Source organism: Sparus aurata, chromosome 8 (assembly GCF_900880675.1).
Source record: "Sparus aurata chromosome 8, fSpaAur1.1, whole genome shotgun sequence".
NCBI classification, from domain to species: domain Eukaryota; kingdom Metazoa; phylum Chordata; class Actinopteri; order Spariformes; family Sparidae; genus Sparus; species Sparus aurata.
In genome coordinates, this window is record NC_044194.1 from 9618685 (window position 1) to 9638025 (window position 19341).

General features: G+C 46.4%; 1 protein-coding gene across 2 annotated transcripts; it reads left to right on the top strand.

Moving 5' to 3' along the window:
• The first annotated feature begins 521 nt into the window (after positions 1–521).
• On the top strand, positions 522–18709 carry fam107b (family with sequence similarity 107 member B). Of its 2 annotated transcripts, none has more exons than XM_030426165.1 (4): positions 522–725; positions 13383–13554; positions 16229–16385; positions 17119–18709. In XM_030426165.1, the coding sequence occupies exons 2-4, from the start codon at positions 13427–13429 to the stop codon at positions 17236–17238; spliced, it is 405 nt and encodes a 134-aa protein (XP_030282025.1). In that variant the 5' UTR covers positions 522–725; positions 13383–13426; the 3' UTR covers positions 17239–18709. The 2 variants fall into 2 exon arrangements, with proteins under 2 accessions (XP_030282025.1, XP_030282024.1); XM_030426164.1 differs by lacking the exon at positions 522–725 and adding an exon at positions 12221–12493.
• Positions 18710–19341: the final 632 nt, after the last annotated feature.

Below are 19341 nucleotides of genomic sequence, written 5' to 3' on the forward strand. Positions count from 1 at the left end.
CTTTTTATACTTAATTTTTATATTTATATTTCATTTTATTGTTTTTATTCTCTATCCTGGGACTTTGTTGTTGCACCAAACAGAGTTTTACTCTTAATTTCCTTGTATGCTGAGTTTACAGTGACAATAAAGGCAGTTATTGAGGTCAGAGATAAAATACATTGTAATATGAAGGAAATAATGAAAAAACTAAGATATAAAATAAATATATTAAGTATCTACAGCTGGTTCATGGAGACTGTTTTCAAATACCACAGAAAAAGTCTCATCACAGAAAAATGAGTCTTTCCACAACACAGATTTTAACTTTTTCCAGGAAGTGATGACGAATTTATTTAAAAAAAAATAAATAAATCTAGTGCTCGTCATCTGTGTGCGCGCGTGTCCGTGTGTGCGCGCGCGTCCCGTCCACACGCCCCGCCCTGAGCTCGAGGAGTCCCCCACTCCTCACATGAAGGAGGAGGAGGAGCCCGGGCGTGACGTCACTCCTCCCCGTCCCACCCATCCCACATTTACATTTTCTATGGGTGCTGACTGCGTGTGTGTGTGTGTGTGAGTAAGCGTGAGTGTGTGCGCTGAACACTTTACTAGAGCGGCGCGGCGGCGGACACACCTCAAGCCCCGAGAAGTGATCCGGAGAGGAGCGCTGACGTTTTCTCCTCTTTTTTCTTTTTTAAATATTGAACAAGTTCAGTTGGAGAAGTAGCGTCGGGCTCGACTTTGAGGTAGGTGTGTGTGTGTCTCTGTGTCTATGTATGTGTGTGTCTGGGAGCTCGTGTGTGTGGGTTTTTTTTTTGTTTCACTCAACAAAAGCAGCGCGTTTGAACTGTCTGTCTGCTGTATGTGGTTGTGTTTTGTTGTTGTTTTTTTTAACTGTAAAGTGAGGAAGAGGAGGAAGAAGGGGAAAAAGCCCGAGGAGTGAGAGAATGAGATTGCAAAAAAACAACAACACACACATACACACAAACTCTTGTTTCATTGTCTCCTTTTGTTGCGGCGCATGACTGCAGCCCGACGGGACAGTGGAGGGGAGCGAACACGTTGGGGTTTGTTGTACAGGACGTACAGTTAACGTGGACTAGTGGTGTTCATGGCAGCTGGCACTTTGCGCTATGGGAGAAGAATAGAAGAAGAAGGGGAAAGGAAAAATAATGTGGGTTTTATTCTCCCTGGTGTGTCTGAAGCGTTTGGGGGGATCTCATGGCTGAGGCTCATGTGATATTCCTTCTGACCCTCTTAAAAAAACAAGGGAAAAAAAGTGCAATCACTTGTTTTTTTTAAAAGAGAAATCAAGATTATTAATCCACCTTAAAATCACAGTTTTCTCTCAGGGTGCTTTACACAGGACTCCCTCTGTTTTTTTTTTACTGCTGTTTTTTTATCTCCATAACCTGACAAATAACGATGTCATCTTTTATTCTCGAAAAATGGGTGAGACACCCTTCTTTTTTTTTTTTTAAACTGAATGTGTTTTATGGATGAGCTTTATCTGAAGTGTGTGAGTAAGACTGTGTGTGTGTGTGTGTGTGTGATGGCACACAGCAGTGACTTACAGCTGCCTCCTGTGTCAGAGCACATGGCTACAGTCAGAGCTGACACACTGGCCCTGTGCTGTCATCAGGCGCAGAGGTCAGCTGTCATGTGAACAGCCTTATGATCTGGCAAACGGGTCTCAAACTCACGGAGTTTCTTGTTCGCAGTGCAAACACGTCTCCGAGAGTTCGCTGTCAAACTTTAACAAGACGTTTAAACAAACAGGGTTCAGCCCGAGTCGAGCCAGAGGGCTGAGTGTGTGTGTGTTTGTGTGTGTTTGCTGGGTGGAGGCTGACCAGCAGCTTTTAACATGTGAAGAAGTTTAACACCGCTTCATCAGATGGGCTCCGGCGAAGTGAAGTGAAGTGAAGAGAAGTGACGAAGGCAGGTGGTATGAATGAATATGCTAAACTCTCCAAGGTGAAGAGCTTTCAAGAGAGAGAGTGTGTGTGTGTGTGTGTGTGTGTGTGCGCGCAAGGAGAGGAAAGTTTCTCGCACATGTGTTAGTCATTTAGAGCCGAGTTCGCTAAACGATTTACATCTGTTTTGTGATCTTTGAACCCGTTCCTTCCCTCCTCTCTGTCTCTTTCTTCTGTTTCTCTGTCTCTCTCGCTGTCTTATGTTTCCTGTAAACGCTGAAGCTGTCACTGTGTGTGTGTGTGTGTGTGTGTTTGTGTGTTTGTGTGTGTTTGTGTGTGTGTGTTACAGCTGGAATGCTCTCTCCTGCATTATTACTGCACTCACAGGAATTTAGATATGTGAATGAAATGAGTTTCCATCCTATAATGGCACATTAGTGGTTCCTTCGCAGATGTATCATTATAGAAGCTGAGGCCGTGTCAAGGACTCAACCTGACCTCAAGAAAGTCAAGGTATTTAGGTCAGGAATGGGTGTGTGCGTGTGTGTCCATGAAGGGGTAACTGGCAACCACATGTCTGTTGACAGTATTATCTCCCACAGTCCTACTGGTCCGTCTGTGGGCTCAGAATCTTCATTACTCAGCAGAACACGCTGATCCTCGAGCGCCGCACACGACACACTGTTTCTGTGTGCGCGTGATTCACGATTATGCTCCGTTGCTAGTTCCTCGCAGACATGTTGTTCATATGGGTGGTGAAAGACTACCTTGTAGCAGATGTTTTTCAGTCTTTTCCCCTGTAATGAGTCGAGTAAACAGAGAGGGAGGTTTTTTTCAGAGGGCCTCTGTTCTGAGAGCGGAGCCCTCTTAGTTTTACCAAACACGTCTCCACTCCGTCCAGTTCAAACCTGCCGAGAGGCTTTGAGTTGTGCAATGTTTTTCATCCCTTTTAATGCTCTAGAATTGTTTCGCCTGGGGCTGGATATTGTTCGGCTTTGTTTAGATGTGTCAGTGTTTCACTCGTGTTGGATATTGATTCCCAAAAATGCTTTTTTCCGAGCATACTTTGAGGAGTCGAGTGTTTCTTCTGAGCGTTCAACAACAGAGCAAACACTTTGCCCAATTAAAACTGTTAAAAACTGGTAAAGTTGTGTCTCAAAGGAGGACATAACTAATTGAAGAACATGTAATCGTGACCCAGTCGTGGGCCGGAGGTGGAGGACCTCGCCTGACTCAAAGCCCACCTTCACTACCATCATGAGTAATGCACTTTTCTGAAATGAAAAGTGTTTTAGGTGCTATTTCACACAGCAGGCGTCATATTCAACGAGTCTGTCTGTTGTTTACGCCGTCGTCTAGCAACCCAACGGATCGCGGGCCGGAAGATGTGTAGAATCTGGGTGGTGTGCCACCTCCGCTCAACAGTTTCCTGTGGTACAACCTGGTGAAATGAGTCAAAGGGCAACTCCCACACAACTTGCTCTATCTCTTTTTGTGGTGCAGGAAATGCAGTTCCGCACCAAATGTCATTCTTAAGACATCATGTCTTGACACGTCTTTGAGAATGAAACGTCAGAAACACTGAAAGTACGACATGGTTAGTCACTTTTCCTCAAACTTCATGAGCGAATTTCCATTTGCAATCACGCTTGGTTCCTTCGTGTTATATTGTAAGATATCACAATTTTTGCTGTAACGCTTTTATGAAAAGGAACGTTTTTTGGGGGCGAAGGACAGCGGCGCTGTATGCGCAGTAAACACCATGTATTTATAGACTGTGGGGTGTTGTTTAAACTGTCACTACTCCCTAAATTGATTATGAGATGAGATATATTTGGACCTGGATGGTTTGCCACCTCAGCTAAACATTTACCTGAAAGCAAACCACAAAGTACCATTGGATGCTAACTATTAGCACTTTTTATTGACATCCACTCCTAGAAGTACATTTCACTCTGCACCACAGCAGCGCTGTATGATTATGGCAGGTTTGTGCAAACAGAAGTGATGCAATCACAGCCCCTCGCACCAGGACAAAGGATCTGTTTACACTGTGCTGGAGTTGTGTTGCCATGGTTTTATATTATGATGTCACGATTAAGGTATTGGGTTTCTTGATGGAGAGCTGGTGTGGGATGGATTCATATGAGCATCCGACATGCTGAGGCCTGACCGCCCTGATGTTGGCTTGCTCATAAAAGAAAGATAAGATGTGTGTGCCCAAGACTAAAACAGGCACACACACACACACACACACCTACAGAGACTCAGCTTCTCAAAGAATCCCATTGATTTTCCTGCTGTTATGCTGCAGCTTCAATCACAATAAAGCACCATTACTGTGCCGACCACTTTGCGTAGTCTTGGAGGAAGGATGACACACACACACGCGCACGCACACAGACTCTAAATGCCCTCCTCCGTCCAGCTTGTTAGGTAGAAGTATAGAGAGATTGGGAGTCTGAGCTGCATGAATTGGATTAGGCTCTTTGTAAGTCTCTATCAAGATATATGATCCTGTCTTATTACAAACAAACAGGAGCATACGCCCACTGAGGGACAGAGCCACTTGTTTTCTCCTGCAGCCTGAAGCCAGCGGCGGCTCTCAGAATGTATACATGCTTTGGAAAGTTTCATCAGACAATGAAACCACATGATTGCCAGCTGGCCCGTCTAAAAATATGCATCCACATGCTATATTTTGTATCATGTCAAGCATAGAGCATGGAGTCGGTGAGAACAAAGACTCCTCGTTTGGCTTGTTTTTGAACACCTGGTTAACTCATTATACATGTGCGTGCGTGCGCGGTCGGCTCGCACCTTGTGTGCCTGTCTGTCTGGATAACTGTCGATTCGCCTGGTTGCCCAAGGTAACAGTTGTTATTGGGGTTTTCTCTACTAGCATGTAAACAAAGGAGAACCTCCCAAATCCTCCCCGGTGTGCCCCCCAGCCAATGAGCACCGAGCTCCCAGCTGGGCTCAGCCAGTAGACGGCGTGAGGGGGCGTGACTCTGCGCCATGAGGAAAAAACAGCAGTAAAGCACAAAGCTTTGAATCTGGAACTGGAACAGACAGCCGAGCCATAACAAAGACTCGTCCCTTTTACGACTGAACGGCACTTCACACTGCTGAGCCAGACAAAACGGCTGTGGCTTTCTCTGACCGCATGGATTTAAGAGAAAGATATTCGGAGCTGCATTCGTGTGTGTGTGTGTGTGAGTATGTGTGTGAGGAATGTGCAGTATATGAGCACATGTTTACATCTCGGCGAGGAGGAGCCACATGAAACATGCATGTGCTCTGTCTATAATTTGGCGCCTTAGGGTGTGTCTTACGTGGAAAAGCAGTCTGGATTGAGCGCATGTGTTGTTCATCTGCCTCAGTCCACCTGTTCGAATCAGGCCTATACATCTACATACAGGAACATGTGTCAGTGTCAGCTGTGAGGGAGTATAGACCGGCCCTTTGTGTTTGACTGACAGGTGTGAACCCCCCCCCCCCCCTCGCTAATTATTCTGGACTTGTGTTCAGACTTTGGTGCGAGTCAGCGTTTTGATTTTGACCTTTTTAAAGAAAAGTGTTGCCGTCACTCAGAGACCGTCGGTGTATGGAAACCTGTCTGGCTGCGTCTGAGCGCGCCCCTACATGTACACGCTGTTGTGCGTCCGAAAGCCATAATCGCTTTGCAGGTTCATCACATTCCTGTAGTGTGACTCAAAGTGGTGTCTGTGCCCTTTTTCAATCCATCCCATTCATCCTGTAATCTGCCTCGGCGCTGGGCTCGCAACGTGTGGCAACAGGGCCGCGGAACGAGCCGCCGCAATAAATAACTTCAGTCAGTGCTGAGCACAAGCTGTCTAATGCGGGCACGTTTTAAACAAAGGGATCGATTTGTCCTCATCACGTTAACAATAAGAGGTGTCAGTGATTCTTGTCAGTTATGGGGACAGCCGTTGTCGAGGCACGTCAGCTGACAGATTCTGGATATTTGCTCGCAATCGGCCCTTTAAAAAGTCAGATCTGGAAGCAGTCAAACCCACATTATAATCTGACATGACCAGACGCAGCCACTGTGGTTATCCGAGATGCAAGACACGAAGAGGGACGCACAGCGATTTGAAGGACTGCAGCCACAAGAGATTGCTATTTTCACAACACTGATTCTAATCGGTTCCCGGAGTCACATTAACATCGTACATTCAATCATTGCCAAAGTAATGAATGTACTGTTTTGTTTCGCGTTTCACTTTTCTGGGGTTTTTTTGCACAGGAACTTGCAAAAGACATGAGAAGTTGAGTTGAAAAGGTTCCTCTGTTTCTGAGAAGATACCGTGTCCGGTGAACAACAAAGGTCTTTGTGTGATCGGCTCGTTTAAACTCGTATTTTCGAGCGTCCTCAACTTCAGCTGCCATTTAATGTCCCGTTTCCCGAAGAGCTTAGAGGCCCTGACGCACCGGGGCGATGATCAGCCATGTCAGGGAGCATCCACCGAGCTTTAGTCGGTGCAGTGTGTCCCAGTATTTAAAATGCCAGCAACGTATTTCTTTTCACGCAGGCGCAGAACGTACAAGCTTGTTGGCGGTCGGCTTCAGTCTTTGCGGTGTTTTCAAGTCCCTGTTTCTTTGGCCGAGACACAGGGGATGTGACGCGGTGCAACAGTCTGCCTAGGTCGACTGACAAAGGTGTGTGAATCGTAATACACCAAACGAATATCACGTATTATCGACGACTTGAAACTAGCGACTGAGGCCATAAACTCAGAAAAAGGGGCATTTTCTCATGAGCTTACATTAAATCGGACTTTCTTTGTGCAACCAGTGGAGTTGCCACTTCTTAAAAAGAATGCCACTTTAAGAGTCGCTGAAACAAAGAACAAAAATATGGTTTTGCAGTAAGCGTTGGGTGGCCAGAGAGTTGAGAACCAAGTTATAGGGAGAGCGTTTCAGTAATTCAGATGTTGTTTTTATATGAACGATTACTCCTCGCTGCTCTGTTGTAATGAGTTTGGGTGTTTGCTCTTCATCATGACAGTCTGCAGAGCCGCCCAGTACTCCCTTAATGACATCAGGGTGTTTTTAAACCTACACACACACACACACACACACACACACACACACACACACACACACACACACACACACACACACACACACACTGCATAGCTAAAGGCAGAGACAGCCCATTCTCCCCTCACATGATGCAATGTGTTACATTACCCTTTCATTGTGTGGGTGTTTGTGCGCATCTGTGCTTTATGAACCCTAAAACCTCGATTGTAAATTCCCATACCCTTGCGTCTCCCTAGTGACATCATCGTGTTGTGGGAGCGGGCCGGGCGCTTTTCGGATGTCGGTACACGATGAGGCCCCTAGAATTCCCCAGCTCCCCTTTCTCCCCGGCTCCAGACCCCCACTCCTCGGGAAAAAAAGGAAATACAAAACAGATCTCAACCCCCAAACTCCCAAGCATACTCTCTTTGAGGAACCATTTCCCTCTCACTGTCTGCGTTGCATTGTTTCTCCCTCACAGTCCAGTCTTCTTTTGTCCGAACGCTGTCAGCGTTGGCTGCGTCTTCTGCATCTGCATCTTCTGAAGATTGGTTACTACATTTGAGCCATTCACTCAGTCTAAAGTAGCAAGAGTCGAACTTTGCGTACAGACAGAAACATGTTTGAGTTCATGGTGTTCCTGTTTGGTCTTATCTTATTGGCTGCCATCTTTCTTTGGCGCGCACTGGTAGGTCAGTTTTTGGAAACTGTTTTGCCAACACACACTACACTAAAAACGACACTGTGCGTATGCGGGTTGTCTTATTTCTAATTGATGCGGACTCTGAATGTATTTTTATGTGACAGGAAAAATGTGTGTTTCCATTGTTTGATTCTAGAAATACGCGCACATGTACGTCACTGCGCTGCCAGCTGTGATTTATGTGTTGTCACTGGGGGGGAGGCTTGTAAACGAGCACGTACGTACACTCGACACGGCTCGTCCGGGAAATGAGCACAATGTCACTACCGGCCCCCCCCAACTCTCTGCTTCCCCTCCACTCTCTCTGTCACTTTCTCCCTCTCTCTCTGTCTGACTCTCCCTGCCCCATCCCCCCGCAGCTGCCAGTTAAAAGCTCATCTATCTGTGTGTTTTAATTAGGGCCTCCCCTATTTATGGCTGAATGGCCGCTTCATTAACAGAAAAAGGCTAGTAGACGCACACTTGGATCTGTCCGGCCTGTAGCACTCAGCCAAGGGGGGGAAAGGGTGTGTGTGTGTGTGTGTGTGTAGGTGTGTGTGTGTGTGTGTGTGTGTGTGTGTGAGAAAGGGAAAGACAGAGAAAGAATGGGGTGTGGGGGTTGCTTGAGGGGTTTTGGTGACGCAATTTCCCCCTGAGGGGTGGACCTCCCATCTGTGAGTGGAATAGACAGGATCTGGCCAAAAAAGAAAAGATAAATGGAGACTGAACAAGAGGAACTATGTGGGACATGAAGGAGGCTGGGAATTAGGTTTCAAACACTAATATAGAAGTATGGTTTAGCATTTGTTTTGCTCTTGTCAGCCTCCTTTTTTATCCGATCAGAAACCACAGATCAGTAATCCCTCCTCCATGTCAGCTGTGTCCACGATCGGCCGCGTATCAAACCAGATGCTAACGTGCTGATCAATCCGTTCTTGGAAACCTGACCCTCCGTGCGCACATTTGTGCAGGATACTGAGAATCACAAATCCTGGCTCGCTGAGGATGGAGGAGTGGGTGTGGTCAGCCATGTGTTCATAACCAATGACAGTTGACAGGCCAACCCCACCCTGTGCGGCGCGCTGGATGGCCTGCTCTGGGTCGCGCCTTGCACCTTGGAGGAGAGCAGGGGGGTCAGATGGTGAAGCAGTCCGCCAGCTGCTCTCCTTGCCTTCATTTCCTCGGTCTGTCAAGGCAGCAGCAGGAGGACGGCCGCTCTGGACTCGTGAGAGCTGAACCCAGTCTGTGCGTCTTGATCTCAACTGAAAAGTTATCCGCTTCTGTCTTATTTGAGTGCTTTCTTTCCTTCTTTCTTTCTTCTGATCGCTTTTAGTTTGGTATTTACAGTGTTGTTTGTTTCATGGCAGTGAAATGAAAGGGAAGCGCTGCTAATGGCCAATTTAGGTTCTCTTCCCCATCCCTCATCATTAGCCTTTCTGTCCATCTGTGCTCTTCTCTGTCTGGTTAGATGAGGAAGAATCCTTTTCGTGCATATAAATATATATATATATATACTTTTTGTTATTGTTGTAACCAACAATACCACATTACTTTATCATCTAGGCTGACCTTGTGTATGATCGTATCGTATCGCGACAGCTAGCTGTAAAAACAGTCGGCGGCCAGAAAACGTCAGCTTAGCAACAGCAAATCTCATCATGTGAAGCTGTGACATGGAAATTCTGGTTTGTTTTTGCAGAGGAAAGATTAACATGATGATGAACACCTGCGCTACACTTTGCATAAAATTTGTCATCATCTGTCGGCAGTTTAAAGTGAGCAACCGTGAGCTGAAAGGTGCTGCAAAGCTCCATCGATCTGGCGCAAACTGCACAGCCCGGCAATAATTCTGTCTGTGCATTTGTCACTGTGAGGGACACCTTTCACATAACCCACAATCATTTGATCCGCCGTTCTAAAATTACCGCTCATAGCCGCCGTGAGGTTGTCTTTGAGGGGTTTATTTCGGTTGGCGAAAGTCCTCCCCAGTGACGCCCATCTGCAGCCTTCAGGTGTCAGTGTGAGCTGGCAGCGGCTCTTTCCTGCCCCTGAGTGCTGTGTCACTGGATGAAGTGTCCAGGGGGGTGGGGGGATGCCAGGTCGCCATGGCAACCCCTGAGACATGACAGTTGAGGGAGGAAATTGAGAAATGGGCGCTTATTATGAATGCAAGTCTTTGTGCGTGCCTGCTCGTATAGCAGAGCCGGCCGCGGTGACGCAACCGCTTGGCACGCAGCGCGGGCACTCTGTCCTTCCGAGATAAGTCACTCTATCAGCTCTAGTGCGACCCGCCACTGTCGGGTCCACTGCCACACAGTCGTCAGCGCAGGCATGCTTATCAAACGCATCACGTTTTTAAAAAAAAAAGTCCGATTGCTTCCTGTTTTTAAGACTAAAAGGCTGCCAACCACACGTTCTTGTCTATATTTGTACAGTGAAAACAAAGCTCTGTGTGTGTGTGTGTGTGTGTGTGTGTGTGTGAGCAGGGTACGACCTTTTGTGTTTCATTTTCTGCATCGATTCAACTTTCTGTCTTTCTTGCGCTATTTTTCTCTGCCACGATTCATCTGCAGCTGATTAACAACGTGACACATCACAGTTTACAGCACCGCAGTCACACACAGGTTATGAGGATGACAGGGAGGAGGGCGAAGTAAACAGAGGAAATGTGCCTTTTGGCCAACTCCCTCGTCTCCTGCCCCAGACACTTTCCTCTGACCCACTTCTACTCCTGTCTTTTTTCCGTTGTTATCCCCAACTCTCCGCTCGTTTTATCCCTAAATGCTTGGACGTTTAAAATCCTCTCAGTGCTGCGGGCCATTCTCCTGGGCATTTTCGGAGTTTCAGGTCTTTATGAGGCTCATTATCTGTGTGTGTGTGTGTGTGTGTGTGTGTGTGTGTGTGTCTGTGGCCTGTGCTGTAAGGGTGTGTTTCCAAAACCAATAAACAAACTGTTTTTAATGGGATTCCTGAAGCAGCAGGACGTGCTTTCCCCCCCAGAAAAAGTGGCGCACCTTGGTTCGAAACACTGACACGCTCGTACAAGTTCGGAACACAGTTGTGTTCCGGAGTATCAACACGTGCACTCCACCGTTCTGGCAGTTTGTTAGAACGTCACAAATCGTTCAGAAATGTCCCGCGCAGACTGAGCCGTGCATTCAAATACTGCCCTACTTTACGTCACTGGAACATTCTTTATCTGCTGCGCTCTTTAGGTGTTGAGCGTGCGCTGATAGTGGAACATGTTATCTATGTGGCTTTTGAGTGGAGCGTAAAAAAATACAACATGCAGAAACGACCGGCCGAGGAGGGCCGCCTTCAAGCAGGGCTCCAATTTGAGGTTCCTTTTGAACTCCCTATGTCACTTCCCCTCTCCCTCGGGGCACGGAGGAAGTCGGAGCAGATGTGTTAAGCTAACGGACACTTTGACAACACTGCCAGTCTGTAAGTTCCTCTACCCCCCCGCAACCGGCAATAACACACACCGCCTTTGATGTTCACAGCACGTGTGTGCTCACAAGCAGCCCCCGACTGCAGCCACAAGCTGTTCTGCCCACCTCTGCCATCTCACATGCACACAGCATGTCCTGGCTGTAACAACATTATAGCCAGCGGTGTCTGTAGATAGAAAATACTGTTGACTGCAGTAGTCAAAAAAAAAAAAGAAATCCCTTTAGCAGTACCTCCTTCCCCAAACTTGACCCTCAACCTGCGTTGGTTAAAAAAATAAATGGAACGCATCCCCGGATTTTAAGATTTACGTCGGCCGCATGAGTCTGTAAACATCATGTTAAAAGGTTACTAATCTGAGATTAGAAGGGATTACCCACCACTACGACTGTGAAATCACAAACCACTGGGAACACCAGTATTTCCATTTTGTCAACATGTTCCACTTCCATCCATCCGGAGTGTTTACCATGTGGTATTTCTCTGCCTTTGTTCTGCAGCGTGCAGCCACAAGCCGTGTTTATCTTCGCCTCCTTTTGTTATGTAACTGACATCCTTTCTAGGATGCGAGAGTGTCGACCCCTAGTGGACTCCGTGGCTCGTTACATCCATCCATCCCTGTGTGTGTGTGTGTGTGTGTGCTTTGTTTTGATTCTGAGGACACACGCTTCCCCCACCTTTTGTGTCTAGCACGTGCAGGGTAATGCATCCTTGGTACAGCCGATGGATGCTATTGGATGATGTGATGTTTTCAGCCCTTATCGGTCACATTCAGGAGAGAGTCGGCTCGCAGGCGTGTGAGAAGCACGACTGTTGGGAGAATCTGAGTCATTCGCTCAGGCTGCGGGAGAAGAAACGCACGTGACGTTTGTTATCTAATGTTGAGCAGACTATTTTCGTAATGCACAATCAGACCACTTTGATGTTATTTTTAAGGCAGACCTCTTTCTGCCAGTTCTGCGTGCGGCTGTTTTTAACAGACGGGGTTGAAATGTGAAGTACCATTTAAAAACAGAAAGTGGAGGAATAATCATTGATCAGTGAAATCTGTTTCTGTTAGGGAGAAACTGTTCTTTGCCTGGAGATGTTCACTGAAAGTCAGTAGGAGGGAGAGGAGGTGATGGAGGGAGCACAGAGAGAGAGAGAGAGAGAGAGAGAGAGAAAGAGAGAGAGAGTGGGTGTGTGTTTGTGTGTGAGCGTGGCTATAAAACAGACTTTGAAATCCACCCAGCTCAGAAGCAGACAGCTGTGCAGACCAGAGCACCTCTCCCGTGTGACGCTCAGCAACGCGCTGATAAAACAGGACAGCGAGGTGTTCTTTCTTTTAAAAAATAGCTTTTTTTCCGGACGAAACTGTACCGAATCAGAACAGCAGAGATGGCGACAATGTTCAGATACCCCGTCTTTCCTCATCTGCAGGGTAAGAGTCGAGCCAGGATTGAGTTTTGTGCATTTTGTTCTTCTTGAACAGCAGATAAAAGTGAAGTACTCTTCTGTTCCAGCCTCTCTATTATTATTCTGTTCTCATTTCAGTTGTTTTGCGTGTTCATGTAGAAATCCCTACACATTCATGATCTTAAATCGGAGCATGTGATCAGTCGGATGCAGAGCGGCGTTGTTAACGGTGGCACTTAGTTGCCACCGTAAAAGTTATTTTTGCTTTGGTGTTATTGTGTGTACCCTGTGATTACGGTGACGCATTGGTCAAACTTTCTGTGTCCCAGTCAGTCATTTCTCAGCTGTAGGTGACCCTGTTGGTCCGTAGGTAGCTGTTTTTCTTTGTTTTTAAATCCCTTTTTGAATGGAGAAATACAGCTTACATGTTTTTATAACTGCGCAAGTTGCAGTGTGCTCACATCTGGGGGTCGTTAATGAGGGTTGTTTTTATTTTGTGAGGTCAGGATTGAACCTTTTGGGGTGGTAATGTGTCAGCAACTTTAGATACGTACATAAATATGTGCCTGAAGGGTTGCCTGAGGAACTTTTCTTGACTCATCTCTTGATTTCTTTCCTTACGCCCTCTGATAGGAGTGTGAAATGTTCCTCCTCGCTCGGTGTGGAACAATTATGTAATTCCAGCTCCATCGCCATCGAGACCGTTTAAAAACTCTGCGCGTGCTTAAGCCGGAGGAGCAGGCAGATGTTCGTTTCATGCTTTGAAAGGAAGAAATAATACGTCCCCGATGGATGTCGACCCCTCGCAACGCGGATATGGACGATCCCTCCTCACCATTGCATTGCTGCATCCCATACTGTGACATCCTGATGATTAAATTTAAGGTTCCCTTCATTTGCTTTTATCGTTTCAGATCCGTGTGACCCTGGTCTGTCGCTGTCACCAGGGAGGAGTGTCATGGCGGAGCCCGACTACCTGGAGGGAGACTGTGATGAGCTCATCAAACCCAAGAAGCTGATCAACCCGGTCAAGAACTCCCGGAACCACCAGGACCTACACCGAGAGCTGCTCATGAACCAGAAGAGGTCAGGAGACAGAAGAAAACAATGTGTCTCTCTCTTCGTCTCTTGTTTGTGTCCGTCTAATTTGTATCCTGGTAAACTGGCCTCATAAATCCCCAGAGATTCATTCACTTTACAACCAGCTACAGACGGCTTTATCGCGGTTTATTGCGCGTGAGCGAAACTCGGTCGCTGATTATCAAAGGTGGCCTGATTCCAAACCTTTTATTGGGACAATAATAATACTTCCCCACGTGCAGACATTGGTTTAGGCATTTATTGGGTGGTTGTTGTCCAACGGATTCCAGACAATCCTCATCTCCTTGTTTGGTTATGACAACAATACCACGCCTGCCCTTTTGTAGAAGGGGAAAACCAGCACAGTGTCCAGATCCACGCTAATACGTTTTATCCATGGTGGAGGTATTCCAGTCGTGCTGCAACTTCCTTGTTATTGGTCTGATAGTATCCATGCAGACTGCGCTGATGCTGTGTGTCACTTAAGTTTACTCCACTGGTCCCTCCAGGCCCCAGCAGCAGCAGCAGTATTATGTAAAGCTCAGCACATAAAACTTTCATAGGAGCTATTATATAAAAGCCCAAGTGCATTAGTGTGTCGAAAAATTGGTTATGTAAAGGTCACACAGATATACCGTGCAGGATCGACCCGGTCTGACTGCTGTTGATAATCACACCGCACCGCGCGAGCATCCATGCATCCGTGTCGATGTCCGTGCGCGGGAGTACACACGCATACAGGGAGCTATGATCCCGCCTTTTGACGCTGACTGTTTGTATTTTCTCTCACCAAACAGCGCCGACAGCTTTGTGTCGCAGCTATTAATAGCTAAGTAAACACACATGCTGTTGACAGCTGTTACATCACAGCAGCGGTGCTGTGTCTTAAACAAATCAAAGACTGGGGTGCTTTTGTAGTGATGGGAAAGCGGCCGCAGCGGGCAGGATAAGCAAGAAATGTAATAAAAAACATGAGGAGCAAAGCCGTGTTTTCCGTTCCAAGCGCTGCGCAGTGTTTGTTTGTAGTCGTCGTCTAGACGGAGCATCAGTAGAAGTCTGTGAGATAAATCTAGGGGGTTTTGGGGTGGATGAACTCTGTTTTCATTGGGCTCTCCACCGTGTAGTGAAAGTATAGAAAAGCTTGGCTGCATAGTGGATTAGTCACGCTGATGAGCGAGGCGAGGGGGGGGCGGGTGGGTGGATGGATGCATGGATGGATGGACGGTGAGGGAGAAAAAAAAAATGTGTTATGTAATCAAGCTTACAAAACAGTCTCTAGCTGAGGGCCTTTCTCTGCCTCTGCTACCTTCGCTGTGGTGACCCCTCCTACACACACACACACGCACACACGCACACACACACACACACACACACACAGAGGAATTTCAGACATTCGGCCACAAAGCCTGGTGAAGCAGTTCAGCAGATGGAGGTATTGCTGTGTCGCGTTTTGAACACACATTCTTTGTAGTCTGCGAAGGGGGCAACGCACTCATGGGAGGGGATCGTGGTAATGAGGGTCAGCCGTTACGTAAAAGATGCCCTCAGTGAAAAGGACACCGGCGTAAACATCTTTACAGCCCGTCTAACTGCGCCGAGTGACCTTGACCCCTCCTCCCTGTTCTAGGTTCATACTTGCTTTCATAAGACCCCTCGCAGTCAGGGCAATCGGAGCGTTTCTCTGCGGCAGCGACTGGAGGTAAAGTAGTTACTTGTTGTGAATTAACTCCCACGACTTCTTGGAACACGGCGGGCTCGGTTATGTAATCTCTCGAGGTTTAATGGTGCATTTAATTAAGGCACACTGTTGTTGCTACACTGCAGGCAGGTGGGCATGCTGTGTTCTCCCCGAAGAGCCGACGCAGCCCGTGTGGAGTCGGGCTCTCACGGGAAGAGAATAATAATCTGGATAATAAGGGTTTTTAAATTGATCCTCTGAAGGGCACGGAGATTACACTTTTTTTTTTGCCAACTGATAGCCTCTGTCCTTTTTTTTTCTCTCTCTCTCTCCCTTTCTCTCTTGTGTGGCACTTTTATTGTGCGTCCCTAATCCCTCCACTTGCTTTGCTGCTCATTGGCCTTTCCCGGCTGACTCCGACCTTCGTCTCCGTTCCCGCTCTGTCTTAAGCACTCCCGAGCCTCATCCTCAGCCCCCCCCCCCCGCCGCCCTTTTCTCACGCACTTTTTTGGAGGAGTTCGGAGCATTACGTAACATTTGGTATTTCTCGCTGTTTCTTCGCGCTCACACTGAGGCGTGTTCCTCTTTTTGTATTTTGCTGCACGCATCCAGGCAGTTGTGTAACAAATCCCTCCTGGTTTCCCAAGTAACTTAGCCACCACAAGACAGCTTCCATGAGTAATATGTTCGATGAGTTATGGTATGGTTTGACGTACTGGGAATGTTTTTAGGGAAGGAAAAAGGAAAAGGGGTCCAATGCTGGCAGCTGTCATATTCACAGATTGGTGACTTTCCCTGAAACAAGACTAGAAATGTGTAATCCTGAACATCTAGATCTGCATGTCAAACCAGAATCAGGTCATGGTCATCATCTGTTACGTATGAATGTGAATATTAATCTCCGGGGCTGTGCGGTGGCATCGGCGTGGGTTGTCGGGGAGGTTTGTTCACTTCGCTCCCGTTTGGTAACATGCCGTGTCGCTGATTTGATTTTCTGCGCAGGGGCCTGGCACCTCAGAACAAACCTGAGCTCCAGAAGGTTCTGGAGAAGAGAAAGAGGGAGCAAGTGCTCAAGGCTCAGAAGGAGGAGCAGGAGGCCCACAAGAAGAGGAGCGACCTGGAGATCGAGCTCATGAAAAGGCAACAGAAGCTAGAGCAGGTAAATGATTGAAGGAACGAAATGTACTTGTGTCTTTTCAGCACTTTGCGGGGATGCACCTTGCTACTGTGTCTGAGCATGAAGACTCAAGAGCCCCTTGAGACATGAATTCAGGCTTACATAAATATTCTCTGTGTCTGAAATGTTTTTTTGCAGAAAAATGCAAAGACGAATGTTTTCCCCTCATTAAAACCGCCAAAACATGTGCTATGGAAAGTATTTGCCTATTCATAAGTGTAACTGTTGGACAAAAGATGATTCTGACTTCAGTGTAAAGTCCATTCTCAGTGTTTGTGCACCCGAGGCTTTACGTTAACCATTTGTGATGTCACACAGTAAAAGAGAAAATGTAGACTTTCGACTTTCAAGAAATGTGAAAACAGCATTTTAGTTTAAACTCTACACAGTTAAGACATTCAACTGTAGGAACAAAAAGAAAAACAGAACGGTGGCGAATGCCCCCCTGATGCCCCATGTTAAAAAAAAAAATAAGAAAGTGCCCTCTGAGATGCCCATACATTAGACGAAAGGTGATAAAGTGCCCTCTCTTCACTGCGTATACATAGTGACTTTCTGTGCGCTGGTGCCCTTTTTAGTTTTTCCGCCCCTGCATCTCAAACATACCGAGTCCGCCACTGTTTTTGACCGGAGGGGGGCTTCAAAGTGATCGTCCGCCGAATTGCAAACAAGATTATAGCTATAATTAGCTTAATCCTGTCTTTTGTTCCTGCAGCTGGAGCTGGAGCAGCAGAAAATCGACGAGGAGCAGGAGAACACCCCCGAGTTTGTGAAGATGAAGAGCAACCTGCGCCGGACCAAGCAGGAGACCGACGGCGAGGAACGAACCACCTAAAGAATAAAATTAAGGAACCAGCAGGGGTAGTCTGGGTCCGGCTGATTGTGCGCATGTTTTGTGGTGCACAGAGTCGTCAGGAGCGTGTGTGGTGGTGTTGGTGGTGGTGGTGGCCCCCCGACCGTGGTCTCGAGATGAACTTTCCCAACCTAGCTGTTCCTTTCCCCGCAGTGAGGAGAGAGACTTTACAGACTAAAGACACCCCCCTCCCCCCCCCCCTCCTCTGTCTGCCTGCCACGGAAACTGCCAGTACTCACCTCTGCTCCTCACAGCCATCCAGCAGCAGCATACAGCTACCACCCCCACCCCCTGCAGGAGGGACCGAACACAGACATGTTACACGCCTTTCAATGGAGGGCGAGCGAGCTTCCAATGAGCTCTGATGGAGATAAACACACAAACACACACACACACGCAGGAGTTTTCATCCCCTCCGTTTCCACTCCTCTCTCCACAACGAGCGGTCGCGTTTCTCTTTACTGTTATCGATGTTGTCATTGTTGTTGTTTCTTTTTATTTTTTATTTTGTTCTCATCTTCAGAATCAAAAAAAAAATTAAGGAAAAGTGGACACTGGATGGACTCTTGAAGCTGTGTAATGTAAAAGCCAAACAAATGTGCTTCTTTGTTATTTATGTTTGTAGCTTTTAGCCCGGGTATATGGGAGGACACTTTTTAGTCGTTTCTGTATTTGAGTTTTTGTTTTACAGCATAGTTTATCGAAGCCAGAACGGGACAAAGGGAGTGTACGGTCATGTGAAAAAAAAAAAAACACTCAAGTTTGCTTTATTATTAATATTATTTTTTAAATTCCAGACATGCCATTTCCTCAGCTAATGCAATTTTTGAGCAATAGTAGAACTCCCAGGCATGAGAGTGACCTTTTTTCTTTATATATTCTGTTGTTTTGTATAAATAAAAGTGTTACTTAAATAAATAACTTAAGGTTTCGTTAGGTGGGTTAATGAGAAGGAGCCTTTGAGCCCCGTCTGATTCAGTCTTTGTGTGCTTTTGTGAACAAAGCGTTGCCAGAGCGCGTCCACATTCAGGCCGACTCTCATGACAGATATAGTTGAGTAATGGATCTCTGGATGTCTGCGTGGCGTCTGAAACAACTGTGATAAATCCTGGAACTTTACAGCTACAGTGTTTTCTCTGTTTACAGTGGAGCCGCAGATGTGCAGACGGATCGTGATCATCAAATCTGAATTAAAGCGGCAATCTCTGGGCCGTACCCAAATTCCAAACTGGTCACTGGATGTGAGAAAGTGTGATAACTATGGATGTTAAAAATGCACATGTGGTGGTTATTCAAGTATCGCACAGTAATACTATGGGTCTAAAAATTCTGGTTTGTGGGTCTCCAAGAGATGAAAACTATTATTTTAAAGGGAAGAAGCAGATTTCTAACAACATAATCCTGTATTCTTCTCCAGAATCTTCTTTTAAATAAACTTAATTTTAACACGTTCCATTTATTTATTTTTTTCTTTCATTTTGTTGTGCTGCTGCGGGAGTCTGTGGGTTTGTCCTGTAACTCACAGCTAACACTAATAATTATTTTCTGTGTGGAATGTGATGCAGAGATAACAGCGAGCAGTACATCTATCAACCGGAGCTCATTACTGCGATAAGCTCTGCTTATTTAGTCCAAGGCTAATGTTGATTCTGCTCACAGACTGCCAACATTCAGATGTCTGGACGTAGAGCAGCATTTGGAACAGAACCAGGCTCTCGATTAGGCTACAGATATTTTTTTTTGTGATGGTTTTTTAGGCAAATCAAAGATTTTGCCACATGTGGATCAAGCTAGAATCTGGCAACATGAAGAAAAAACTATAATATTGTATTTTTATTGCAGTTGTTGGTAATAGGAAGTTAAAATGTGCAACATGATTTATCTGGATTCAGTATTGTTTTAGAGCACACCACAAGCTTCAGTATTTCCATCAATGAGACGCCAACGAGAGGAACTGCGCTATTTAGTGGCACTAATGATACACTGGGCCACTTACGGGTTGGAGCCAATAAAAGAAAATAAATAGCCTACAGCTTAAAGTCTAGGCTACTTTTCAAAATAAAACACAGAATCTGTGGTTTTGAT

What these genes read in the sequence shown, in the direction of transcription:
- fam107b (XM_030426164.1), top strand. Translation starts at nt 12,451, where the DNA reads ATGGCGACAATGTTCAGATACCCCGTCTTTCCTCATCTGCAGG. An exon ending in CGTCTTTCCTCATCTGCAGG is followed by an intron (nt 12,494 to 13,382) that starts GTAAGAGTCGAG and finishes TTATCGTTTCAG; the next exon opens with ATCCGTGTGACCCTGGTCTG. An exon ending in CTGCTCATGAACCAGAAGAG is followed by an intron (nt 13,555 to 16,228) that starts GTCAGGAGACAG and finishes TTTTCTGCGCAG; the next exon opens with GGGCCTGGCACCTCAGAACA.